This window comes from Populus nigra, chromosome 5, assembly GCF_951802175.1.
Source record: "Populus nigra chromosome 5, ddPopNigr1.1, whole genome shotgun sequence".
NCBI classification, from domain to species: Eukaryota; Viridiplantae; Streptophyta; class Magnoliopsida; order Malpighiales; family Salicaceae; genus Populus; species Populus nigra.
The window spans coordinates 23335000-23362647 of NC_084856.1; the positions used below are offsets into that span (position 1 = coordinate 23335000).

The following is a 27648-nucleotide window of genomic DNA, read 5'->3' on the forward strand; positions in this document are numbered from 1 at the left end:
TACAGTGGACCCTGAGAAGGAAAAACAAGCAGTATTCAGATCAGCTATGAGGCAATGAAAGATGATTAAATGATGAATCAATACACTGAGGACAATGGTGTTTAAAGAAAGCTAATCAGCAGAACAAGCATTCAGATCATTACTGGGGGCAATATTGTTCAAAGACGGTCAGTGATTTAGTGAACTTTAGCAGCAATTGATGAGCAACGCTGCACTTGAAGGGCATTTTATTATCGTCAGCTTGGGTTACCCTCTAAAACATGGCCATGACTCCTGACAGATGTTATCAAGTGAGTGCATTTGAATGAACATCTAACATATGCACACCACCAAGACTGACGGTGGATCAAAGATGTACCTGAAGGACATCTTCATTAGTCATCTTTTGAAGCGTGGCTATCGACCGATGTGGGCACATAACTGCATTGAATGAATGTCGGAAAGGGCACCCACCATGAAGACTGACCATGGGACAATTTGTTTTGAAGCTCAAATGCGCACTTCACTGCATGAATATGGGTGATGAACATCATTGATGATGCCAAATCATTTCTTTTTATAAGCTGATTTGACAAGCCAAGAGGAATCCATGAAGAAGAACATTGAGTTTACAACGATGAGTTTTTTATTGCAAGCTATGAGATGCATGTCCGGATGACTTGGCAATATCCAAGAAGGTTGATGATAACATATACTTGAAAAGTATTGTTTCAATTGGAGGCAAGTTCATTACTAGTTGACAATCTTGATGGGTGTTGGCATGATGCACACAATCAATCAGAGGATAATTATCAGAAGAATCCAGGAGAGAAAATCCTTCATGATGAATCAAGCAACACCGCACTTGGGGGCAGAGTCAAGCTTGATAAACAACAAGAGCAGTAGCCGTCGAAGACAGCCCAGGATGGGCACTGCACTTACAACTGAGTGGATGGCTAGCACATGAATGAGCCAATCCATCGAAAGAACCAATAAAGCTTTGGAATGCAAACAAAGGCACCCTATGACGATGGATCATCAAAGGGGGGGACCTATATTTCGAATCAGGTAAGGATGCATGCATGTCATCTAACGTTAAAACATTACACATATTTTTTATTTTATTTTGTTTTGTTGCGAGAAAAATCCTCAATGTGTTCAGCAAGATTGGGGACCAAAAAAAAAAAAGAAAAAAAAAGAAAAGAAAAAACAAGGGAGAATCATTGAGCTGATAATAACAGAGAATCATGGTTGTGACCTTGAAACGGGAAGAAGATGAGATAAACCTTACAGTTAGGAAAATCTCAAAGAAATGAAAAGATCAACCTTGCAATCAGGAAGCATCGAGTTTTCAAGCCCTGCGATCAAGAATTATCAAGAAGCACCAAGTTTTCCGGCTCTTCTTCTATCATCCCTTCAGGACTTCGCCAGGTAAGTCCCATTTTTCACACTTGTCACATCACATCTTTCATTTGGGTAGGTCACCCATAACAATGAGACCACTTCATATTTTTTCTATCCTCCACCTGGGTAGGTCACCCATAACAATGAGACCACTTCACATTTTTTTCTCATCTTCCATCTGGGTAGGTCACCCATTATAATGAGACCACTTCATATTTTTTCTATCTTCCATCTGGGTAGGTCACCCATTATAATGAGACCACACTTCACATTCTTTCCATCTGGGTAGGTCACCCATCATAATGAGACCATTTTTCACATTCTTTCCACCTGGGTAGTTCACCCATTACAATGAGACCATTTTTGTTACACATTATTCTTTGTTTGGTTTAATGAGGTCGCCAGATGGGATCTCATGTAGCTTTGGTTAAAGGAAATCGCTATAGAGGATTTCAGGTTGACCGAGTTACGCAACATTTTTTGGTTTTGGTTTAATGAGGTCGCCAGATGGGATCTCATGTAGCTTTGGTTAAAGGAAATCACCAGATGGGATTTCAGGTTGACCGAGTTACGCAACATTTTTTGGTTTTGGTTTAAGAGGTTGCCAGATGGGATCTCATGTAGCTTTGGTTAAAGGAAATCGCCAGATGGGATTTCAGGTTGACCGAGTTACGCACTTTTTTTGGTTTTGATTTAAAGGAGGTCGCCAGATGGGATCTCACGTAGCTTTGGTTAAAGGGAATCGCCAGTTGGGATTTCAGGTTGACCGAGCTACACACACAGGAGTTTTGGTTCTGGTTGGAGGGGATCGGCGAAGGGATCTCAGTTCAGCCTAACCACAGAAGATTTTGGTTCTGGTTAGAGGGGATTGGCGAAAGGAATCTCAGTCTATCCTAACCACAAAGGATTTTGGCTCTGGTTAGAGGGGATCGGCGAAGGGATCTCAGTCTAGCCTAGCCACGAAGAGACTTTGGTTATGGTTAAAGGGGATCGGCGAAGGGATCTTACTTTAACCTAACTGCAAAGGATTTTGGTTCTGGTTAGAGGGGATTGGCAAAAGGAATCTCAGTCTATCCTAACCACACATGAGTTTTGGTTCTAGTTGAAGGGGATCGGCGAAGGGATCCCAGTTCAGCCTAACCACAAAGGATTTTGGTTCTGGTTAGAGGGGATTGGCGAAAGGAATCTCAGTCTATCCTAACCACAGAGGATTTTGGCTCTGGTTAGAGGGGATCGGCGAAGGGATCTCAGTCTAGCCTAGCCACGAAGAGATTTTAGTTATGGTTAAAGGGGATCGGCGAAGGGATCTTAGTTTAACCTAACTGCAAAGGATTTTGGTTCTGGTTAGAGGGGATTGGCGAAAGGAATCTCAGTCTATCCTAACCACACATGAGTTTTGGTTCTAGTTGAAGGGGATCGGCGAAGGGATCCCAGTTCAGCCTAACCACAAAGGATTTTGGTTCTGGTTAGAGGGGATTGGCGAAAGGAATCTCAGTCTATCCTAACCACAGAGGATTTTGGCTCTGGTTAGAGGGGATCGGTGAAGGGATCTCAGTCTAGCCTAGCCACGAAGAGATTTTAGTTATGGTTAAAGGGGATCGGCGAAGGGATCTTAGTTTAACCTAACTGCAAAGGATTTTGGTTCTGGTTAGAGGGGATTGGCGAAAGGAATCTCAGTCTATCCTAACCACACAGGAGTTTTGGTTCTGGTTGAAGGGGATCGGCGAAGGGGTCTCAGTTCAGCCCAACCACACAGATTTTGGTTCTGGTTAGAGGGGATTGGCGAAAGGAATCTCAGTCTATCCTAACCACACAGGAGTGGTTCTGGTTAGAGGGGATTGGCGAAAGGAATCTCAGTCTATCCTAACCATACAGGAGTTTTGGTTCTGGTTAGAGGGGATTGGCGAAAGGAATCTCAGTCTATCCTAACCACAAAGGATTTTGGCTCTGGTTAGAGGGGATCAGCGAAGGGATCTCAGTCTAGCCTAGCCACGAAGAGACTTTGGTTATGGTTAAAGGGGATCGGCGAAGGGATCTCAGTTTAACCTAACTGCAAAGGATTTTGGTTCTGGTTAGAGGGGATTAGCGAAAGGAATCTCAGTCTATCCTAACCACACAGGAGTTTTGGTTCTGGTTGAAGGGGATCGGCGAAGGGGTCTCAGTTCAGCCCAACCACACAGATTTTGGTTCTGGTTAGAGGGGATTGGCGAAAGGAATCTCAGTCTATCCTAACCACACAGGAGTGGTTCTGGTTAGAGGGGATTGGCGAAAGGAATCTCAGTCTATCCTAACCATACAAGAGTTTCGGTTCTGGTTAGAGGGGATTGGCGAAAGGAATCTCAGTCTATCCTAACCGCACACAAGAGTTTTGGTTCTGGTTGAAGGGGATCGGCGAAGGGGTCTCAGTTCAGCCTAACCATGCAGAATTTAGCTTTGGTAAAAGGGAATTGCTAGATGGGATTTCAGGTTGACCAAGCTGCACACCGATTTTTGTCCTTGTTAGATCGCCAGATGGGATCTCAGGTAAACCCAATCAAAAGGGCAGGTCGCCCGTGGAAATAGACCAGTGTGAGTTTGTGGGCAGGTTGCCCCTGAAAATAGACCACTTTGAGTATGTGTGGGCAGGTCGCCCGTGAAAACAGACCAGTGTGAGTTTATGGGCAGGTCGCCCCTGAAAAGAGACCACTTTGAGTATGTGTGGGCAGGTCGCCCGTGAAAATAGACCAGTGTGAGTGAGTGGGCTGGTCGCCCCTGAAAATAGACCACTTTTCTTCAAAAGGAGCAGGTCGCCCAAGATAATGAGATCATTTTCCTTTCCTTTTCTTTACAAAGCTTACTATGCAAAACATTGAGGAGTTTTGCTTCGTAAGCATTGTAAAGAGGGGGCATCTGTTGCTACCCAATTTTTGACCCATGTTTTAATAAATTTTCAAAAAAATCCAAAAATAGTGAAAAGCATTGAAAACCCAAAAAAAAATACATTTTTAATACATTTGCATCGTTTTTAGCATTTTCAGCGTCGTCTAAAAAGAATTTAAATTTTCAAAGGTATTTGGAACGCGTTCAACTTTTAACGCGTAAATTTTATGATTACTGATTTTCCTTGATTAGTTGACGTTGATTTTGCTCGCTTTCAAAAAATACAAAAAAATAATAAAAATCAAAATTTTTAAAAAAAAAAAGGAAAAGAAAAGGAAAGGAAAAGTTGAGGGACTAATTTGAAGACCTAGCAAAACTTTTACTATAAATACCATGCTATACTGAATTTTCCAAGGGAGGGGGACAATTTTGACACCATGAGAAAAAATAATAAAAAAAAAACTTAAACCTAAACCCATTTTTTTCAAGGAGAGCAGCCGCCCCCCTCCCCTGGATTTTCTTCTCGGCACACAACCTCCCCACTGTCATCTTCCCCGGCCGGCTTGCCAACAGCCACAGACCAGCCTCTAACACCCCTCACCCACTACAAATCAGAACCGACCAGCCTCCCCTCACAAATCAGCCTCCACCGCAGCTTCCCTTTTCCTTCCTTCTCCCACAGCCCGGTCTGCTCCCCTCAAACCAGCAGCGCCGATCCTCCCTCTCAGCCACCGTGAACGGACTGCTCTCTCCACTGCCTTCAACCGGCCCGAACGCAGCAACAACAACCCAAGACCAGCCCCTCAGCCAGCGGAGCGTCCCCCAGTTCAATAGATCTTCTTCTCCTTCGGCCAGCCACACAGCCAACAGACCCAGCTGTCTCTCCTTGGCCGACTACCAACAGCAACGGAGAAGCAGCACCCATAGACCAGCTGATCTTTGCCGTCAGCAGCAGCACCGCCCACAGACGCGGGGCGGTCCGCCATCTCCCTCGAGCAGCGTCTGCAGATCTGCCCTCCAACGGCAGCCCCGACACAGCGGCGCCCACAGATCCAGCGCCATTTCCAGCCTCCATCCCCACAGACCCGGCGATCTCCTCCCCATCAGCACAAAAGCTGCCGACCGATCAGCTCCTCTGCAGCAGATCTTCCATTGGGGAAGAAGAAAGGAACAACGGACAGAAAAAAAAACAAAGGATAAAAGCAGATCTATAACAAAAAAAACTAAAATCAACTGCTTGCTGTGTTTTGGGGGTTGTTTTGCAGGTCACAGCGGCGAGAACGGGAAGAGGGGGGAGCTGCGGCAGACCCCTGTTCTGCTTGGGGTTTCTGACGGTGGCGCGTGACCCCACGCGCCACTAGTGACGGCGGCGTGGGGTAGACGCGCCGCCAGTGTTTCTGCAGTTCTTGAAGGTTATCCCTGTAATTTCAGATTGTTTTGGGGTTAATTTTGTAATTTTAAAATTGTTTAATGTATTTTTTTTTGTTTAGTTTTTGATTTTTTAATTTGTATTGTTGATGTAACAAAAAAAAAAAAAAAAAGAGAAAAAATACAGTAAAGAAAAAGAACAGAAAAAAATACAGTGAAGGTGTATGTGTGTGTTTGTGTATTTTTTTTTATGGATGTTATTGAATTAAAAGAAAAAAATGAATTTAATATTTTAATTTATATGCACAAATATCTAAAAGACAGATAAAAATCATGTTGTTTTTCCCATGAAAATGTAGAACATGTATCTACATATATTTTGGGAACCAATAACTGATTTATCAAAGCTTTAGAATTGAGCTAAAATTTTATTTTAAAAAAAAACACATCAAGTCCACGAAGCAGCTTACCTCAGGTAGGGTGCGTTAGGGGTGCTAATACCTTCCCTAACCACAACCAGTCCCTTACCCATGAATCTCTGACAAGACCAGTACATCAGGTTTCCTAGTAGCCCTCAATAAATTACTAGGTGGCGACTCCGACGAACCAATCAAATCAAGCAAACAACGATAAAATCGCCAGCCGACGCCGCGCGGATGATTTTCTGACGTGCGACAATATTGTATTAAAAAATATTAATAAATCTTATTAAAATGTTGTTATTAATATTTAAATTTTCAAAACTAAGAAATGAAGTATAGTTGTGATTAGTTTGACTTGTATCATGCTCCCATGCTGTGCTGTATTCTTTAATTTGAATTTATTTGTGTTCTAATTGAAATTTTAATGAAGCATCCTTGTATTGATATCACACATTGAAAAATTTAATAAATCTTTTAAATATTGATATCGGTATATTTAATTAAATTGACCTTTTGGAATATATCATCATGCCCTCATATTGTCTCATATTGTGCTATATTCTACAATACTTGTACTGTCTATAGAATTGCAACACATAAAATTCTGTGGTGAAAAGTATATTATTCTCCATGTGATTCAACAATTGATTCATTATTTCATGTGATTCAAAGTAACTATGTTTACCCTCCATTTTTTTACCACCCATCGACCCACCCACGCTCACGCCCGCCCACACACACACACACACACACACACACACACACACACACACACACACATATATATATAGACACACACACACATTAAAAGGTATATATGATATAGTCTTAGATGTAAATATTGACACTTGATCTGTGGAGATATAGAGATGGATTCTGCTTAGCTAATGAGAGCTATTGCGGAAGATCCATCCATCCAATGTTACAAAGAACTACAAAAAAATGCAGCTCATCATAAGAGATAGAGCGCCTGCATTTACTTGGCTATGTAAGCCTTTTTCCAGGGCTGTTGATGCGCGTCTAGGTGCTATGTAACTCGAGAAGTATTATTCTTAGGACTTTTAGAGACTTAATCAACAGTTGCTTAGTAACAAATTTGACTAATAACTCCAATTTTGAAACCTTCCAAGTTCTGATGCGTATCGAGATCAATTTACGGCGCCATTAATTTATGCTTGAGAGGTGAACCCAGCTCTTCATAGACCATTTTATATAGGCCTTAGCACCATCTTCTAATTAGATGGTTCTCTGTTCGGAACAATAAAAATGAAGATAACATAAATTGAAAAAAGATATATTTTATTATGTTTCTTGTTTTGAAATAATAAAATTTTATTCTAAAACTTTTCCAAACAGATATTTATTTTATTTCTATTTCCGTCTTTTCATTTATCAATAAAACATATATATAAAGAAATTGTGTATACACAGAGAATAATAGTTTTATTTACAAAATGAGGGATAAACTCATAAAAGGTCCTCCCAGATTTGGAAGAAAACTCAAAAGAACACTATCCCACTTCATGAATATAGGGGATATTAACAACCAGCAAACTGTCACAAAAAAAAAGAAGCTAAAAAAGACTGTTTTTCCTCTACAATTTGACTAATTTAGAAGGCTACTAGCTCCACAATCCACCAGCTTTAAGCGGCAGATGGGGCGGTAATGTAGTGAGCAATACCAGCTTCTGATAGCGCCGCCAAGAATGGTTGCACTTCAGCTCCAGCAGCAGCCACCACAGTGTTCTTGTAGTCCAAGGACTCGTCGTGGTAAATGTCCCACCATTTGTTAACCAGCATCTTGATGTCTTCTCTGTCCATGTTATCTTCTTTTCCTGTGTACCTCCATGGCTTGGACCCCTGCAGTAACATGAGAATTAGCATTGCAGTACTTAATGTCCGAAAGGATAATTTTTTGTGTTTAATATGTGCATGGTGAATACTTACAGCAGCACAATAGTGAACAACTTTGACTTTGTCGACGTTGATGTTCTCAGGATGGCGCCATAACAAGGCCAACACAAGGTTGTAATCCGAAGGAATTGGCTTATAAACATCCCTGAAAAACATGTTCAAGAAATCCTGCCAGGAAAAGGAAATTAAATTTAGAATTTCTGCCTGATCAATTTTTCCTGCCAAGAAGCTCTGACCAAGATAGACAAATATGTACCTGCTCAGCAAAGAGGGTAGGGGTGGTGATTTTGAGGGTCTCCAGCAGGTCATGATATGTCGACAAGTTGGGCTCATAAACAAACATGCCAGCGTTGAAGTAGAGAGGAGGCTTAGGACCCATCTCAGCAGGCCAATGGACCTTATCGGGACACTGTTGGCAGTAACCAATCTTGTACTGGGGGCTATTGCTCCATGTTTTTTCACAGAAGCAGTCCATGGCAGCATAGAAGTAGCCATCAGGCATGTCAAAGAGGTGGTCTATGTTATCAAACACTTGGATGTCACCATCCAAATATATCATCTTGCTATACTCCACAAACTGTAAAAAAAGAAAACAATATTTAGGAGTTACATATAACATAATACTAGTAAGTGTTATACGGGCATACATACCTCCCATATACGAAGCTTGGAGTAGTTGATGACATAATAAGCCATAGCAAACTGGGTCTGGTTCTCCGGTGGGTTAACAGGCTCAATCTCCCTCACTATGCACCCTTGAGAGGCAAGTATCTTCCGGTGCTCCTCGGGAACGTCAGGCAAGATAGCTACCACCAAAGGGTAGTTGCTCTTTGCCTTCCTCAATCCCTTGGCTAACCCTACAACACCTTTCCAGTAGTCTCCATCACCAGCCAAAAACGTAACATATGCACAACTTGAAATGCTAGCTTGCTTGACAAGGGAGTTGGCGTTGTTAGCAAGAGTAGCAGTAATATCAGGAGCCATGGAGTCAAAAGATGTGATGTGCAAAACTTTTTAGTTGTTTTTGGTTAGAGAAATCAAAAGGTTTTGAAACAAGTTGTTTGTTTACTAAGAAAAGAAGAGAGAATTTCAGGTTGCACAAACTGTATTGCTTTGATCTTTGAAAGGTTATGGTTGAGTGAAGTTCTTGGGATGAGAGGGGGTGTATATATAGGGATTGGAGGATGCATTGAATTTTAGTTTCTTTAACATAAGTGAAAGATATATAATTAATTAATTAAATTAATGGTATTATAAAATCCAGAAAAGTCCTCATTTGACAAGTCCATTTCTTGCCTTTAAATAGGATAATTATTTTATATATATATATATATAATTTAATGACTTTATAGTTGTATAAAATGTACATTGATATATGATTTGTTTTTTAATTATAGGTAAGCACCGACATTTTAGAATGATTTTGTTTATATTATTAAGTAAATGGGTAATTAAAATAATTATTTTTTGATTACCTACAATATCCAAACACCACCGACCAGGGCCTACCGCCTAACAAAAAGTCAAAAACAACGGGGACCCACTAAGATCCCAAAAGGAAATCCCACAATATTTGCCAGGTGGAAACACTGTGGGACACGTGGAGGGAAGAAACACGTCTGTCTTTTTGCTGTGGGGCATGTTAATTGGTCCCACAAAATCTAATGCGTGTCGAGATGCATGGGAGTCATGGTTTCCTTCGATAACAAGTGTCAAGATCTGAGCTAAAGGACAGTGATTTGCCACGTGGCGAAATGGGTTGCCATGAGACTATGAGAGGAACCGACGGTTCAATGGAGCGAAGGTGTTTCTTATTTTCAAACTTTCTAGTTTTGTTAGTTGGTGTAATATGGTAGATAAGATCATTAAATTAAAAGAGTATTTACGAATTAGAATATTTATTAATCGAGCTTTTATGGAAATTTACTTTCAGTCTGGATGCCAATTCAAAGCATTGTAAGACTTTTTATGTCCGGCAAGGAAGAGAGTTTGTCTGAGCTGAAAATAAGAGTATCGTCAGCATACTGTAAATGGGAAATGCTCGACTGGTTCCGGTCTGCCCGAGAGCAATGCCTTCTATTAATCTCAAATCACAACCAATTTTTAGCATTCTACTGAGGTCCTCAGCAACCATGTTAAAGAGATAAGGAGATAGGAGTCTCCCTGACGAAGTCCTTTTTCCATGGAGAATTAATCCTGTATAGGGGAGAGCCATTTACTAGGACAGATACTCTGGCTGTATATATAAATACACTGCTTGATCCATCCTCTCCACCTTACCCCAAAGCCCGTCCATTCCATGACTTCATCAATATATTCCCAAATAACTGAATCAAAGGCTTTGTGGAAGTCGAGCTAATTTGAGAATATAACCCTTTGACTTTGATTTCTTTAAATGACAGATAATTTCAATGGCTATAAGAACACTGTCTAAAATTTGTCTCCCCTTGATAAAAGCGTGCTGGACCTCGCCAATAATATCAGGCATGGCAGCCTTTAACCTATTAGCTTGCAACTTAGAGATGATCTTGTACAAGCATCCAATCAGGCTAATAGGTGTGAAATCCTTGAGTTTATTAGCACCAACTACTTCTGGGAAGCGAGTGATGAAGGAGCTGTTGATGCCATCAGGTAGGAGACCAGACAAATAAAAGTCGTCAACCAGACCATATATATCATCCCCAATTGTTTCCCATGCTTTCTTTATGAAGAAGAAATTGATCCCATCAGGAACAGGAGCCTTATTGCTGTCACATTCCCAAATGGCTGCTTTTACTTCTTCTAGAGTAAAAGTAGTTTCCAATGTAGAGGAAGACGAAGGCTTAAGTTGCTAGAACATCAGTTTTGCACAGGATGGTCTAATCCTTCTATCCAGTGATGAGAAGAGGTCTTGTAGAAGAAGTCTTGAATCTTCAAGCGAATCAAGCCATCTCTTCATCCACCGTGATTTTGCCTGGAATCTATGGATGAAATTCCTTTCTCGGTGGGGTATTAGTGGTTGTTTCCCAAATTCTGTTGAAGATATGTGCTACCAATGGTCTTCTATGGTGCAAGGCAGATTCCAGAATCTTTCATGGCAGCTTCTCCTCTTGTATTGTGTGGAATCTGTGTTTCCCTTATCCTCTGCAGGTTCTCCTTATGGATGAAGCTTGATAACATATCTTCAGGCTCCACTAGTGTGGATATAGGTATCAGCAATGGTGTCATCTTTTACGGAGAAAACAGAGGCTGACTCCCTTGTTTTTTTTTTCTTTTGCCTGGTTGTCTTCTCCCCCTGTTCCAATCTCTTTGCCTGTTTGTTTTTCTGTTCTTTCTCCTTTCTTTTTTCTGCTCTTACTGTTGTCTCCTAGGCTATTCTCTTTTTAGCCATAATCTTAATAAATTCTCGACTATTATCTAAGAAACAAAAGTGAGAAGAGGTCTTTATAATATCTATCAATTTCCATCTTTACCAAGGATGGCTTGGAGATGCTTCTTCCATTAACAGACAACGAGAGAATTGCATTTCTGTTTTTCATTCTAGTACCAGATAAATGAAAGAATCGAGTGTTCTTGTCTTCCTATTTTACACCACTGGACTCTTGATTTTTGAGGCCAAAAAGAGAATTCGGACCAGATGACAACCCATTCCATTTTTACATAGCACAATTAATATAAAAATAGAAAATGCTAAAACTAACCGAGGTCATAAGTCCCTAAAATTATATATAGAAGCTATTGTTTCAGAATTTTTAGTATTTTTTGGATTCTTTTCTTTATTTTCTGACTATTTAAGGCTTTCTTTTTCTTTTTTAAATTGGGTCGATTTAAGTACTTATTTTTAAATAGATTTAAGGAATTTTTTAGAATAATTTTTTTTGATAGATTATTAATTGGAATTATTTTTTCTTCATATGAGAAACAATGACATTTAGTATTCCTCAAGGCCCCTTTTGTTTTCTGTCATCTTCCTCATTTTTTCTTTCAATCCTGATTATAACAGGCCCATTGTTTCTTAAGACATCTTGTATACTCAAGGGATTGCTTCCAACCATTAGAAGATAATTAGCAATTACCGCTTTCGTTGAACTCTCCATGGAAGTATAATTGCCTAAACAGGAGTCCATATACACAGCTTATTTAGTAAAATATTCAAAATGCTTAAATGCTCTAACAAGTATAACTGAGTAGGAAACTCACGAACAGTCATGTTCAACAGTATCATCATACTGTTACCTTCACACTGTTTGTTTTGAGGCGTTTGAAAGGGAAGGAGAGCGTAGGGCGAGGTACCTCTGGAATTTTGTTTGGAAAAAATATTTTAAGATGAAAGGTGGAGAATGACTGCCTTAATCCTTAATACTGTTACTTTAATGAATTGTTTATGGATGAGATTATTATTTCTAATTCCTCGTCAATAAGGAACACTTCACAGAGCTTCATGGGCGGCCTTAAAGGCCTTCATAATTAACTTCTTGATAAGAATTTAATTTCCAACATGATGGTCAGTGCAAAAATATATAGCGAAAACACAGTAAAACAAGACAAACTTAGGATCCCAAAGATAAATATAGTTACAACACTTGCATATTGAAAAGATCCAAGGTAAGGCTAAGCTATGAGACCAGCACACTAAAAAACACCTATAATGGCTGGACAGATACAAGCAAATTGGACAAGTTCGGAGAAAACACATATCTGGACCAAGAATGCAACAAGCAAATAACTGATTCCCCCACCAACAACCACAACAAATTCAGCAATCCCATGCTAAGACCCTAAGATCTTCTGAAGTTGGAGAACTTACGAAAATTAATCACCAGAAAATAGTAGCAAGTGTCAATGCAATCTTCAATGAAGTGAAACCACCTGCGTCGCCAAAGTGGATTTATGTAAAGAACTGCTGCAATTGTCAACACGACAATTATGAAACATACCCCAAAGCTCACATGGAAAACATACATGTCTATGAATCCATCATCTTCTCGTTCATCATTAGGCGTTGGCTGTGATGGTGATTCTTGTCCATCGCATTTTTTCTGTAACAGAGGTCCACATAAAAGAGGATTACCTTCATAACTGCTTTCATCAAAGGTCCAAAACTGAGCCTTCATCTCTTGAGTTCTTCCTGACAAGTTATTGTGTGCCACACTGAAAACTGCTAGATTGTTGAGGACAGCAAGTTCTGGAGGGATTCCACCATTCAAGTTGTTGTAAGAAAGATCCAAGCTCTCTATCTGCTTTAAGTTTGAGAATGTTGCAGGGATACATCCAGTGAGATTGTTGTGTGACAAGTTTAATGCATGCAACTCTCTTAAATTTCCCATTTCTAATGGGATTTCGCCTGAGAATCTATTGCTGGAGAGATCAAAACCAGTCATGAAGTTGAGAATATTGCCCTTGTAACCATATGACATTCTTTTAGTTGTAAATTCTATTGCTTCTTCTATATTGACGACTCTAAAACTGTTTTTCAGGTTATCGATCCTCCCTAGTAGTAAACTGGTTTCAGAATACATCTTACTTGTGGACTCCAATTGATAGATTCTTTGATGAACAGCTACCGCTTTCTCCAAATTTTGCTTAAAAAGATAATTTGCTATACAGGAGGGTAGAAGACCGGAGAGTTTATTTTGTGAAACATCCAAGATGCTTAAATGCTCTAACAAGCATAACTGAGTAGGAAACCCACCAGCAAAATGATTAGCTTTCAGAAGAAGAACACTCAAGACCGAAAGATTGCCAAACCAATTTGAAATTGGGCCCATGAAGTTGTTGTAATTGAGATCCAACGTGACCAAGGAAGAGCTGTTATAAAATGCATTTGTTAATGGACCGCTCAATTGATTTTTGGATAGATGGATATGTTTTATTGTTGATGGGCTGAAGCAAGATGGTACAGAACCAAACAAATAGTTCTCAGACATGTCCAAATATTTAAGGTTGCCAAGGTCGCAGAAATCTCTAGGAATTGGACCCTCAAAATGATTTCTAGACAAATCAATTACTTGGAGATATGAAAAATTGCCCATCCACGTTGGAAGCATGCCTGATAATTGATTGTTACTGATATCCAATGCACTCAAACGTATCCAATTAGGAGGTGGAAAACCTGATATCTGCCCCGTAAAGTTGTTGCCGTCTAGGTATAGATATAGGAAAGCAGATGAGTTGAAGATTGAAGGAGGTAGCTGCTCACCCAAATTGTTGTTTGATAGCTTGACAAACCATGAACTCTTCAACTGCTCTAGTTTTACTCTAGACAACTGATTGTCAGATAAATCCATATATTCTAGAGAGCTCATGTTTCCAAAACAAGAAGGAACGCAACCTATCAGTCCATTCATATGCATCCTTAATTTTGACACATTTGGGACAACCAAACACATATTTCTTGGAATTTGACCATGTATATTGTTGTTTGATATATCTATGACATTCATATAAGGATTTGGCTGGTTCTGCAATATCAAAGGACCAACAAAAGAGTTCTCCCTCAAGTATAGTTGTTCTAACCTCGTGTTGTTCTTAAGTAACCACGATGGGAACATTCCATTGAAATTGTTGTGGGAGAGATCAAGGATTCTCAAGTCATATTGGCTATAGAGAAAGTTGGGAATATCTGCATTGAGTGCTTTAGATGTTCTACTTGACAAGCTGAAAAACATCAGTTGGAACTTTGGAATGAAATTCTGAAACCCAGCTTTGTCTCCTATTAGTGTGTTGTGGTCACATATGAAGAACTTGAGTTTTGAGTGGTTCATGAAGGAATTAAATGAAAGTGGGACTTCAAAGTGGTTATTTGATAATGAGAGAAATTCAAGGGATTTGAGATTGGTAAGAGGACCGGAGTCAATATTTCCAACAAATCGATTTCCAGAAACATCTAATAGTTGTAGAGATGACAAGTTTCTGAAACAATCTGGGAGTGAACCCTTTAGATTATTCCAAGAGATATCTAACTGCTCTAGATTCTTCAATTCACACCAATCTGCACAATTTATCTGTAATTTGTTAAAACTAGTGATGAAAACTTCATTTAGTTATTGATGTAAACGTGGGCAGGAGTTGTTAATTTACCTTTTGCTGGTAAGGTGCTATTGAGATCACAACCACTAAAAGACAGAATTTTAAGCGCTGAAAATGCTCCAATATTCTGAAGATTGTTTGTTGGGAAAGAACTGCCGTCGAGTATCAACTCTTCAAGGGTGGTCGAATTGAAAAAACTCCCTGTGAAAAAAAAATATTTGATGAAAATGGTAGTGATACAGAGCAGCCATTCCATTTTGCATCAATTTTACTTATACTTGATAGAAGGCCTCAACATATTTCATTAAGACTTTAGGCGAATGAACTATGATTAACCTTGACTTATTGACGTCCCGCTTAAATTAGTTTTCTTAAGAGAAAGGGTTTTTAGGGATGGCAATGCTCCCAATGACTGCAGCAAAGTACTACTGATGATGGTGAGCTCGTTCAGACTAAGGACCTCCAACTTCCTTAAACCTGTAATATGTCCGATTGAAAGGAGACGACAATCAAATAAGCAGTGAAATTAAGTGTTGTGAAGATGAATTGGACAACATCTTTGTCATGGATTATTAAAGAAAACACCAAATTTGATTACCACATATAATTCATAAATTATTTTGTAACAAAGACAATATCCTTGTTGAAACGCCAAACACCAACCTAGTTTATCCCTTTGAAGAGAACTTACTATATGGATTGTTTTGATCTGTGATTTTCAAATTTCACATGTTATAGTCAGGCTTTATTAAGTCGGAGCTTTAATGGCGCTAACTGCCATAAAATTATTAGACAGACTGTATTTAAAAAAAAAAACAAAAACCTATTTATAATACACAAAATTGCACATAATAAAGCAAGTTATTTGAAGTTGATATACTCATAACTGCTAGTGAATATAATAAAACCATATTCTTGGGGTCTTATTCCATGTAAATTTTAAAATTTTGGATTGATATTTTATCGAGATATTTAATACATATCAAACGGTATTGTTGAGAAATGAGCTAAATGAAATGAATTTTGGGTAAATAAGCATGTACCATTTAAACAATGAATTTTGGGTGAATTATGCCTAATTAGCTAGAAGAGGCCAAGAAATATTCACAACCTTACCATTGATAGTCGTTGATCCTAAGAGCATATTGCCTGATAGATTTAGAGACTTGAGGGATGGAAATTCACACAAATAAGATAAATCGCTGTCGTTGAATCTATTATAGCTTAGGTCAAGGCTCTCTAGTTTCCTCAATTTTGATGGTAGGGCCTCAAAACCTGCAAGAATGTTGTTGCTATATGTAAGTGGCAATGCCTTAATTATAATATGCAAAATAAAAGGTAAAAATCAGCTGCCTCTTAGTAAATTATCCCCCCCTACCATTGATACTTGATCCTCTGAACATGTTATATGATAGATCCAAAGACTTGAGGGATAAAAGCCCACTTAGAATTGATGAGATGTTGCTGTTCAGTTGATTGCGACTCAAGTAAAGGTTCTCTAGTTTCCCCAGCCTCATCGGTTGGGGTTGAAAAGCTACAAGACACATAAAAATGATACATGAATGCATATTTTATTATAAAATAGGCTGTGTACACTTCAAAGATTAAGGAACGAGCCAGGTTGTTTTATGCCTTGAGATAGTGTTTTTGTCAAAAAAAGGAAAAGAGAAATGGAGAAGAACGACTAGAACCCAATGATAGATTGGAAGTATCCATTCTATATACCTGTTCTTCCTCACTTGTGATTTTTAAAGTAAACTAATGGAAAAGATTCAAAGCTAGATAATTAAACGTTACCATTGAAGCCAGCTGATCCTGTCAACTGATTGTATGATAGATCCAAAGACTTGAGAGATGAAAATCCAGTTAGAGTTGAAAAAATGCTATCATTGTATCCATTCATCTTTAGGCGAAGGCTCTCTAGTTTTTTTAACCTTGATGACAAGACTTTGAAACCTGCAAGACGATTCTCAAGAGCCTGTTGGAAGGAAATAAACGTATAGAAAAAAGCATACAAAAAGGAGAGAAGGAAAAGCTTCAAAGTTAAATTATAATTAAATTATTACCATAGAAGTCAGCTGATCCTTTCAGCAGATTGCTGGACAGATCCAAAGACCTGAGAGATGAAAGCCCATTGAAACATGATATAAAATTATTACTAAAACGATTACCACTGAGGTCAAGGGCATTCAGTTTCCTTAGCTTAGATGATAGGACTTCGAAGCCTGCAAGAGAAACTCAAAGCAAAGTAATTAACATTAATTAAACACTTGATCGGTGTAATTTAATCACACAATAATATAAATTTATTTTGTGATTATAAGAACAGAAAGACTGAACCTTGATTCTCAGAGCAACCAACTAATCTATTTTTGTTCAAATCAAGACTTTGCAGTTCTTTAAAAGGCAGAAACAAAGATGCGTTGAGAACCCAGTCCCCCAAGCGGAAATCCCTTGCACCCGCGAGAGAGAGATGAATCACACGCCTTGTAGTGGAATCACACTCAATCATAGACCAATCGCAACAATTAGCAATATCCTCGTCATTGGCCGTCCAGTCGCCCAAATGCCCGAAGATGCTGTTTGGATTGATCAAAGCCTTGATCTCCAAGAGACCAATCCTTTCCTCCTCCAAACACCCATAACAACGACCATAGGTCAATAATGTTAGCAACAACCAAACCCACATTTTTTTCATCATCATCTTTAGATAATTCTATGAACCACTACAGTTTGTAGAATAATTCTATGAACCACTACATTTGGCTCTCTTCATGCATTTAATTATATTTTCTTTGCGGAATTGTCAAAAGAATTGACTTCGGTGCATTATAGACGTGGAATTTTTGGAAAGACTTTGAGTCACAGTAACGTACATTAATGAACGAATGGACAAGCAACAGTTACTGATTTTGAATTTTGTATTTTTTGGTACTAAGGAGACATAACACGAAACAGCCATGAAAATTACCTTGAAGAAATCTTACCAGCATCGGAACGTCGGTGCTCTAGCTAGGACCACACTATGGATATCCATGCATTAAATTTGATAGTGACAACCCTTGATTTTAACTGCCGAATTGTCAAAGTAAGAGACATCGGTGCATTATAGAGCTGGAAATGTTGTGGTAGACTTGACCCACAGTCACGGACGTTAATGATCGAATGGGCAAGCAACGGGTACTGATTTGATTTTTTTTTTAATCTTTTTTGCAGTAAAAAGCCCATCACCAAGCCTCATTTGTGTTCTAGATAATAAAAAAATAATTATAAAACTGATGATTGATTTCACTCGAAATTTAAAAAATGGCTTTTACCAATTATTTTTTATAACATTCTTCAGTTAAACGTAAAGCAATCTAAGTAGGGAAAACCAGAAAGTAATCTAAATAAATTTCATTCCCTCTAATCCTTACATGAATATTTAGACTAATTAAATAATAATAGATTAAAATCGTTAGTCATGTGACTTAGTTTACTGGAGTAATGATAGAAGACATTAGCAAATCTGTTTTTCTTCACTGTGCTTTGTTAAAGAAATAAATTCGTTTTTCATCTGCCTTCCTGATATTAACAGCGTGGAGTTTTTTGCATAGAAGAAATAATTGTATGGTTTTGAATCTGTAAATATGTGGTTTCCGGGTTACCAGTCTTGCTTGTCTTTTGTTTCTGCAGATTATAATTTTACGAGCCACTACTAGAATGGTTCTATTTTTTAGATATAATTTTGATATTGATCATAGTCCATCTGCTAGGTCGTTAAGAAAAAAAGAAGGCGTAAAAAGTAAGAGTGTAATTTTGTTTAGAATTGGGGGAGTCGTTGTGGTTTTTATTTAGAAATATATTTAGAATTTTTTTTATTATTTAAAATTTATTTTTGAGATTAGCACATCTAAACAATCTGAAAATATAAAACATAATTTTTAATAAAAAATTTTAAAATTTTAAAAAATATGATTTACACTGTATTCCCAAATAAACTCAATTAACATAATTATTTTTTTGATCATCTACGTGGTTGCGGTTATTTTTTAAAGTGTTTTTTATTCGAAAATGCATTAAAATAATATTTTTTTAAAAAAAATTATTTTTAATATTAACGCATCAAAATAATTTAAAAATATTATTTTAAAAAATAAAAAAAATTAAATATTTTCAAAAAGATTTTAAAACTAAAAAACAAAGCTTAAATCCAAACACCACCGACCAGGGCCTACGCCTACTGCTAAAAGTAAAACCACAAGGATCAACGAAAACCGACAAGATTTAGGCCACGCAATCAACTTTACCTACGTGTCACCCCTAGACGCCTGTCATTTGTTTATAGGAAACACCTAATGTTGAATTAAGCAGGTCAAGCAGGACCCCACCCCAAAAAATTTTAATTTGCCACATAAGAACACTGTGGGACACGTGGAAGCTAGAAACACGCCTGGTCTTATTTGTTGTGGGGCATGTATGCGGTCCCACAAAATCTAAGTCATGGTTTCGTGTGATGGCAAGTGTCATGATCCGATGTAAGGGACGGTGGTTTGCCACGTGGCGAAATAGGATGCCATGAGAGGAACCAACGGTTCAATGAAGCTATGTGGTTTTCTTAATTTCAAACTTTCTAGTTTTGTTAGTTCGTGTAAAATGGTGCCCAAGACAATTAAATTAAAGAGTATTTATGAATTAGTTTAAGTATTAATTAATATTATTTTTAAAAAATATATAAATATCTTTATACATGTTTAATACATTTTAAGAAATTAATTAAATTTCATAGATATTAATTTTAACGTTTGAATTTAAAAAATCAAGGCTTGAAATATATATTTTTTTAATCTTTAAAATAATAAAAATCTATTGAAGTTACTTAAAACTGGTGATGAAATAAGTTTAAGTTTAGGAAAATTTGGATTCAACCTCCAATGAGTTTCGATAATATTTTTTGGACTCTATTTGGTATAAGATAAAGTTTTGATATTGGACCAATAAATTAATGACTTGATTGGTATAGTTCTGAGTGGACTAAACTTTTGGGAATATTCCATTATTATGCTTTTATGTTGTACTATATTCCATATTGGGAGTATCCTTAGAATTAGGACACAAGGAATATTCTAATTTCATGTGGGGGGATAAGTGGAGCCTACACAAAATCCAATACTTAATTAAGTGAGTTAAAAATACTAATAATAATAATTCAATACTTAATACGAAAACCTTTGGTTTATGTCATGGATAGTGATGTTTTTTTTCAATTTTCATATTGATAGATTAATTCATTTACATGATTTCGTTTTCTTTTCTTCCCGTTTCATATATTTAGAAATCTCCAAGTTTTAGAAAATAGATTATAAATCTAGTTACAGCACTCATATATTGAGAAGATAAAGAGCAAGGCTAATCTATGAGACAAACACACTATAGAGCACCAAATAAATGGACAGATACAAGCAATTGCTGGACAAGTCCTGAGCGAACATAAATTTGGAACAGTAATGCAATAAGCAAACAACTGCTTTCCCCGCCAACTACACAACAAATTCAATAATCCCATGCTAAGATCTCCTGAAGTTGGAGAACTTGCGAAAATTCATCACCAGAAAACAGTAGCAACTGTCAATGCAATCTTCAATGAAGTGAAGCCACCCGCGCCGCCAAAGTGGATTTATGTAGAGAACTGCTGCAATTGTCAACACCATGATTATGTAACATACCCCAAAGCTCACATGAAAAACATACATGTCTATGAAACCATCATCTTCTCGTTCATCATTAGGCATTGGTTGTGATGGTGATTCTACTTCACTGCATTTTTTCTGTAATGGAGGTCCGCATAAAAGAGGATTACCTTCGTAACTCCTTTCATCAAAGGTGCCAAACTGAGCCTTCCTCTCTGGAGTTCTTCCTGATAAGTTATTATATGAAACATTGAAAACTTCTAGATTGTTGAGTACAGCAAGTTATGGAGGGATGCCACCATTCAAGCTGTTGTAAGAAAGATCCAAGCTCTCTATCTGCTTTAAGTTTGAGAATGTTGCAGGGATGGATCCAGTGAGATGGTTGTATGACAAGTTTAATAAATGTATCTCACTTAAATTTCCCATTTCGAATGGGATTTGGCCTGAGAATCTATTTCTGGAGAGATCAAAACCCGACATTTAGTTGAGAATATCGCCCTTGTAAATATATGAAATTCTTTTAGTTGTAAATTGTATTTCTTCTTTTATTTGTTCTTGTATAGTGATGTCTTCAAAAGGGCTTTCCACGTCATTGATCTTCCCTTCTAGTAAACCGGTTTCATTTGACATCTGCTTTAGGAACTTGAGCACATAGGATTCTTGACCAGTATGCCCCGCTTTCTCTAGATTTTCCTTCAAAGAAAAATTTCCCAGACAATAAGGTAGAGGACCAGAGAGCTGATTTCGTGAAACATCCAAGATGCGTAAATGTTGTAACAAGCATAACCGAGTAGGAAGCTCACCAGCAAAAAAATTAGCTTTCAGAAGAAGAAAACTTAATGTCGAAAGATTGCCAATCCAATTTGAAATTGGACCCGTCAAGTTGTTGTATGCAATATCCAATGTCACCAAGGAAGAGCTGTTATAAAATGCCTTTGTTAATGGACCGCTCAGTTGATTTTTGGATAGATGGACATGTTTTATTGATGATGGGTTGAAGCAAGATGGTAGAGAACCAGACAAATTGTTCTCAGACATGTCCAAATATTCAAGGTTGTCAAGCTTGCAGAAATCTCTTGGTAGCGGACCATCAAAATTGTTTCTGGACAAATTAATTGCTTTGAGATTTGAGAAATTGCCCATCCATGTTGGAAGAATGCCTGAAAACTGATTGTTGCTGATATCCAGTACAGCTACATATATCCCATTGGTAGGTTGAAAATCTAATACATGCCCCGTAAATTTGTTGCCATCTAGGTAGAGATATCTGAGCAAAGATGAGTTGAAAATTGAAGGAGATATCTGTCCACCCAAATTGTTGTTTGATAGCCTCACATACTATGATCTCTTCAACTGCTCAAGGTTTACTTTAGACAATCGATTGTCAGATAAATCTGTAAGTACTAGAGAGCTCAGGTTTCCAAAACAAGAAGGAATGCTACTTGTCAGTCCATTCATAGCCATCCTTAAGATTGACAAATTTGGTAATACCAAACACATATTTCTTGGAACTTGACCATGTATGTTGTCGTTTGATATGTCTATGATAATCACATTTGGTTAGGATGGTTTGGCAATTTCAAAGGACCAACAAAGTGTTAGGATACTGGCATGCAAACCCGACAAGATAAAAGGCAAGAGATATGATAAAATGAGAAATGAGACACACAAGAATTTACGTGGTTCACCCAATTTGGCTACGTCCACGGGCAATTATAGAAGGATTTTACTAAGTAATGTGGGAATTACAACCTCTCTCAAATAATAGAAGAACAACTAAGAATCTCTCTTTTACTAGGAGAAAACACCTCACTTACTCTCTCACAAATACCTCACAACTTTGTGGGATTACTCTCTCTTCACTCTCCTCTTCTTCTTCTCTAACTTGGTGTGCAAAATAAGCTTGAAGGCATTGTCTATTTATAGGCAAGAGTGAGGGGACAAATGCCATAAATCATGGCACCAATTATGCCACAAATTATGCCATAAATCATGGCACCTAATTATGCCAACAACTCCACTAATATTTGTCTTCCACCAATTAATTAAGTGGTGGCTTCACATTCTCCCACTTGAAGACTTTGATGATTTAATCAAGTCTTCACACTTGATCATCTGTGATTCTTCTATCCTTTCTATACTTGCCATCTTCATGCTGCTTACGTTTCTGCTAGGCCAGAAGAGGATCTACACCATATATACTTATCAGTGTTGACTGGTTTGGTCAAAGCATCTGCTGGGTTTTCCTTTGTGTGAATCTTTTGAAAGTCCACACTTCCATGTTCCACCACTTCGCGAACAAAGTGATACTGAACATCTATGTGTTTTGTTCTTGAATGAAACGCTGGATTCCTTGCAATATGCAAGGCACTCTGACTATCACAATACAAAGGAATCTTCTCTTGTTTGTGCCCGAGCTCCTCCATAAGTTTCTTCATCCATATTGCTTCTTTACAAGCTTGTGTAGCTGCCATGTACTCAGCTTCTGTTGTGGACAATGCTACAACAGTCTGAAGTTTAGAGATCCAGCTCACAGCTCCTCCTGCAATTATGAACACATAGCATGTAGTGGATTTTCTTTTCTCAAGGTCACCAGCAAAATCTGAGTCAACATAACCTCTGACAGTAAATTCTGATCCTCCATAACATAATGCAACATCTGAGGTACCCTTGATGTATCTCAAGATCCTCTTAATAGTATTCCAATGCTCTCTACCAGGATTTGCCATGTATCGACTAGCTGCTCCCACTGCTTGTGCAATGTCTGGTCTTGTACATATCATGGCAAACATTAAACTTCCCACTGCTGATGCATACGGTACTCGAGACATCTCCATCCTCTCTGCTTCATTGATAGGAGACATACTTGAGGATAATTTGAAGTTAATAGGAAGTGGGGTGGAAATTGGCTTACAATCTTGCATGTTGAAGCGACGCAAGATCTTCTTCAAATAATTCTTCTGAGAAAGCCAAATCTTCCTCTTACTTCTGTCTCGGTGAATTTGCATCCCTAGAATCTTGTTTGCTGGTCCCAAGTCCTTCATATCAAACTCCCTAGCCAACTGTGCCTTCAATTCTTGGACTCGATCTTTGTTGGGGCCTATCACCAACATGTCATCCACGTACAACAACAGAATGATGAAAACATCATCTTCTTCAAACCTCTTGTAATACGTACAATGGTCTGAATTGAGTCTGTTGTACCCAAGGCTAATTATGAAGGAATCAAATCTCTTGTACCAACATCTCGGCGCCTGTTTGAGACCGTATAGAGATTTGTTCAACCTGCAAACCAAGTTCTCCTTGCCTGTTTCAGCAAAACCCTCTGGTTGGAGCATATAAATTTCTTCTTCAAGTTCTCCATGAAGAAATGCAGTTTTCACATCTAACTGCTCTAGGTGAAGATCAAATATAGCACACATTGCCAAGACTACTCTGATTGTAGTAAGTCGTACCACCGGAGAAAATATCTCATTGAAGTCTATTCCTTCTTTCTGAGCATATCCTTTCACCACCAATCTTGCACGATACCGCTCCACTTGATCATTGCCATCACGTTTTATCTTGTAAACCCATTTGTTGCCAATGGCCTTTCTTCCTTGTGGTAGCGGAACAAGATCCCAAGTGTTATTCTTGTGCAGAGCTTCAATCTCCTCTTGCATTGCTGTCATCCACATAGATACATTTGTGCTTTTGATAGCCTCATGGAAAGTTGATGGCTCTCCATCCTCTGTTAGAAGACAATATGCAATATTGCTCTCAGTACTATATTCTGAGTGCCAAGCCGGTGGTCTTCTTTCACGAGTTGACCGCCGAACTTCAGGAGTTTCAGACTCTATTTGTTCTTGCTCTTCATGCTCTGGTGCAGCTTTAGAAGAAGTATGATTCTGAGTATTTTCAATCTGGACTGCTGTAGTCTCCTTTAGAATGCTATTATGTTCTTCCATTTGCATTTTACCTTCTGCAAATATGACATTTCTGCTGATGACTACTTTGTGGGCAGTGGGATCCCACAAGCGATACCCCTTCACTCCATCAGCATATCCCAAGAATACACATTTTCTGGATTTTGAATCCAGCTTGCTAACTTCTTGTGTATTGTACATCACGTACACAGGACTTCCAAATATATGCAATCGAGAATAATCAACTGGCTTCCCAGTCCACATCTCCATCGGTGTCTTCAGCTCAATTGCAGTTGATGGAGATCGATTTATCACATAACAGGCGGTATTGACTGCTTCTGCCCAGAATGACTTTTCTAGACCTGCAGCCTTCAACATTGCTCTTGTTCTTTCTAATAGAGTTCTGTTCATCCGCTCTGCCACTCCATTTTGTTGTGGAGTGTATGCCGTTGTGAACTGCCTTTTGATACCTTCATGTTGACAGAAGTTATCAAATTCATCACTGGTATATTCTCCTCCATTGTCAGTCCTCAAACACTTGATCTTCTTTTCAGATTCAAGTTCCACCCGCGCTTTGAAAGTTTTAAAGACTGCGAACACATCTGCCTTCCTTCTAATTGGATACACCCAACATCTCCTGGAGAAGTCATCTATAAATGATACAAAGTATCTTGCTCCTCCCAAGGATACAACCGGTGCTTGCCAAACATCAGAGTGAATCAGGTCTAAGATGCATTTGCTCTTAGTTATTGATGTGCCAAACTTTAACCTGTGTTGTTTACTTGTAACACAGTGCTCACAAAAGGGTAAAGTAACCTTTGTAAGCCTAGGGAGTAACTTCTGATCAGAGAGAACTTTCAAACCTTTCTCTGACATGTGGCCTAGTTTTTTATGCCACATCATCGTCTTCTCTTCTGCAGGATTGGCTGATGCGATTGACGCTTCTGCCCCATGATGTGTTTCTCCCATTAATACAAACATGTTTGCAACTGTCTTTCTTGCCTTTAAAACCACCAGCACTCCTTTGACAATTTTCATTATTTCATTGTCTGTTCGGATCTTACAGCCAAGACTATCAAATTGTCCTACGGACAAAAGATTCTTCTTTAAGTCTTTCACATGTCGCACTCCTGAAATAGTGCGAATCAAGCCATCATACATCTTCAATTTGATGGTGCCAATGCCAGCAATCTCTACAGCATGATTATCACCCATGAACACTTTGCCTCCAGAGATGGGTTCATATGTATGGAACCAATCTCGATTAGGAGTCATATGCCATGTTGCTCCTGAATCCATTAGCCAGACGTCAGTAAGCTCTTCTTTATCTGTAGAGATTGTCGCTGCTTCACTATATAAAACCTCCCCATCTTCTGAGGTGCTCGCAACACATCCTTGAGGTTTTGATGACTCTGCAGTGTTCTCTATACCCTTTTTAAACCAACAATCCCTTTTGAAGTGCCCTTTTCTGCCACAGTTGTAGCATTTCACAGTCTTCTTGCTTCTTGATTTGGACCTCCCTTGCCTTTGACTCCCACTGGAGCCACGCTCCGTTGATCTCCCTCTTGACACCAATAATGCCTCTGCTTGGTTTGAACTATTTCTGTCTCCTTTATTTTTGCGCCTATTTTCTTCTTCCAAGATGGCGGCTGCAACATCATCAAAGACTAAATAGTCTGTGAGGATATTATTGGTCAAGTTGATAATGAGCTGATCATACGAATTTGGAAGACTTTGAAGTAGAAGCTCTGCACGTTCACTTTCCTCTATTTGTTGACCCAACGTAGTGAGTTGAGAAAATAGAGTCCTTATTGTGTTGATGTGGTCAGTCACCGCCATGGTTTCTGCCATTCGAAGGGTATAAAGTCTCCGCTTTAAGAAAATCTTATTGTGCAAAGACTTGGACTCATATAGCTTTGTTAGAGTCTCCCATATCTCCTTAGCTGTTTTCTTCTCCGCCACACTTGATAATACTTCATCGGCTAATGCTAAATGTATGTTAGCAATAGCATTGCCATCCATCTCATTCCATTTTGCATTATCAGTGATCTCCGCGGGTCGATCCCCAATTGCTGCCAAGCAATTGTCTTTCCTTAAGATTGCCTTGATTCTCATTTTCCACAATGAAAAATTGCTCCCTTTGAACCTCTCAATCTCGTACTTTGCTGCCATTTTATTCACCGTGATCTATTCAGCTATCACCGTTTCACCGATCTGTAACGTATATAGAACTAGTATCGTGTAAATAATACTTCACTAAGTAAGTTTCCAGGAAAGATTGGAGGGGTCACAAACGGTCCCGCTTAAAACTCAATCTCCTTAGACAGAACTTCCTATCCTGTATTTATTCACCGCACTGATTTTCTATAGACGCCAACAGTATCGTATGTAAACAGTATCGTATGGATGAATAGTGCCGTAGACGTGAATAGTGACCGTATACACGAATGACTTTTGTGTATTAACAACACCAACCAAGAAGGCTCTGATACTGATATTTGCTCATAGGAGGTAAAGCACACTGACACAATATTTAACGTGGTTCGGCAAACTGCCTACATCTACGGGAGAAGCCATTGCATTATATAGGGAGAGTACAAGATTTACAACAATAGAGGAGGAGGAATCATCCCCTCTTTGGCAACTCTCAACCTCACTCTATTTCTCTCTTTTCAGTGATGCAATGGCAGCTACTGCTGGCTGGCTTGGCAGCCCACTCTCTCCTACATCTCTCACATCTTTGGCTCTACTTTCCTTCTCTTTACTCTCTCATTTTGCTCTCTAATGTATGCCTCTATTTATAGGCATCCATGGCAGCCCCTCTTGCTCTTTTGTCAACAATGGTGGCTGCCAAACTTACCAAACTTTGACATTAGACAATGGTTGTTGGCTGCCACCAACAACCCACCATTGCAGCCATCTTCTTTGACAATGGCAGCCACATAATTGGCAATATTCCAACACAAAGGAGTTCTGCCTCAAATGTAATGCTTCCAAGCTTGTGTTGTTCTCAAGTAACCATGACGGGAACATTCCACTGAAGTTCTTGTTGGAGAGATCAAGGGTTCTCAAGTCATATTGGTTATAGAGAAAGGTGGGAACATCTGCATTGAGTGCTTT

General features: G+C 38.6%; 2 protein-coding genes and 1 pseudogene across 4 annotated transcripts; all 3 read right to left on the bottom strand.

Moving 5' to 3' along the window:
• Positions 1-7449: 7449 nt before the first annotated feature.
• On the bottom strand, positions 7450-9089 carry LOC133695472 (galactinol synthase 2-like). The gene is made up of 4 exons (XM_062117487.1): positions 8598-9089; positions 8203-8523; positions 7980-8114; positions 7450-7892 (listed from the first exon to the last, which is right to left on the bottom strand). The coding sequence occupies exons 1-4, from the start codon at positions 8928-8930 to the stop codon at positions 7677-7679; spliced, it is 1005 nt and encodes a 334-aa protein (XP_061973471.1). The 5' UTR covers positions 8931-9089; the 3' UTR covers positions 7450-7676.
• Positions 9090-12460: 3371 nt separating this feature from the next.
• LOC133694091 (cuscuta receptor 1-like) lies at positions 12461-17890 on the bottom strand. Of its 3 annotated transcripts, XM_062115522.1 has the most exons (9): positions 17295-17889; positions 17021-17179; positions 16752-16910; positions 16333-16488; positions 16071-16229; positions 15291-15431; positions 15006-15155; positions 12888-14916; positions 12461-12794 (listed from the first exon to the last, which is right to left on the bottom strand). In XM_062115522.1, exons 1-9 carry the CDS (start codon positions 17656-17658, stop codon positions 12704-12706), a joined length of 3408 nt encoding a protein of 1135 aa, XP_061971506.1. In that variant the 5' UTR covers positions 17659-17889; the 3' UTR covers positions 12461-12703. The 3 variants fall into 3 exon arrangements, with proteins under 3 accessions (XP_061971506.1, XP_061971505.1, XP_061971507.1); XM_062115521.1 differs by having other exon boundaries at positions 12461-14916; XM_062115523.1 differs by lacking the exon at positions 15291-15431 and having other exon boundaries at positions 12461-14916; positions 17295-17890.
• A 2610-nt stretch (positions 17891-20500) lies between these two features.
• On the bottom strand, positions 20501-24452 carry LOC133694925 (cuscuta receptor 1-like; annotated as a pseudogene).
• Between the last annotated feature and the right edge of the window lie 3196 nt (positions 24453-27648).

What these genes read in the sequence shown, in the direction of transcription:
- LOC133695472 (XM_062117487.1), bottom strand. Translation starts at nt 8,930, where the DNA reads ATGGCTCCTGATATTACTGCTACTCTTGCTAACAACGCCAACTCCCTT. An exon ending in CTACCCTCTTTGCTGAGCAG is followed by an intron (nt 8,115 to 8,202) that starts GTACATATTTGT and finishes TTTTCCTGGCAG; the next exon opens with GATTTCTTGAACATGTTTTT. An exon ending in TTGTTCACTATTGTGCTGCT is followed by an intron (nt 7,893 to 7,979) that starts GTAAGTATTCAC and finishes ATGTTACTGCAG; the next exon opens with GGGTCCAAGCCATGGAGGTA.
- LOC133694091 (XM_062115521.1), bottom strand. Translation starts at nt 17,658, where the DNA reads ATGATGATGAAAAAAATGTGGGTTTGGTTGTTGCTAACATTATTGACC. An exon ending in AGGATCAGCTGACTTCTATG is followed by an intron (nt 16,911 to 17,020) that starts GTAATAATTTAA and finishes ATCGTCTTGCAG; the next exon opens with GTTTCAAAGTCTTGTCATCA. An exon ending in CGGGACGTCAATAAGTCAAG is followed by an intron (nt 15,156 to 15,290) that starts GTTAATCATAGT and finishes TTTTTTTCACAG; the next exon opens with GGAGTTTTTTCAATTCGACC.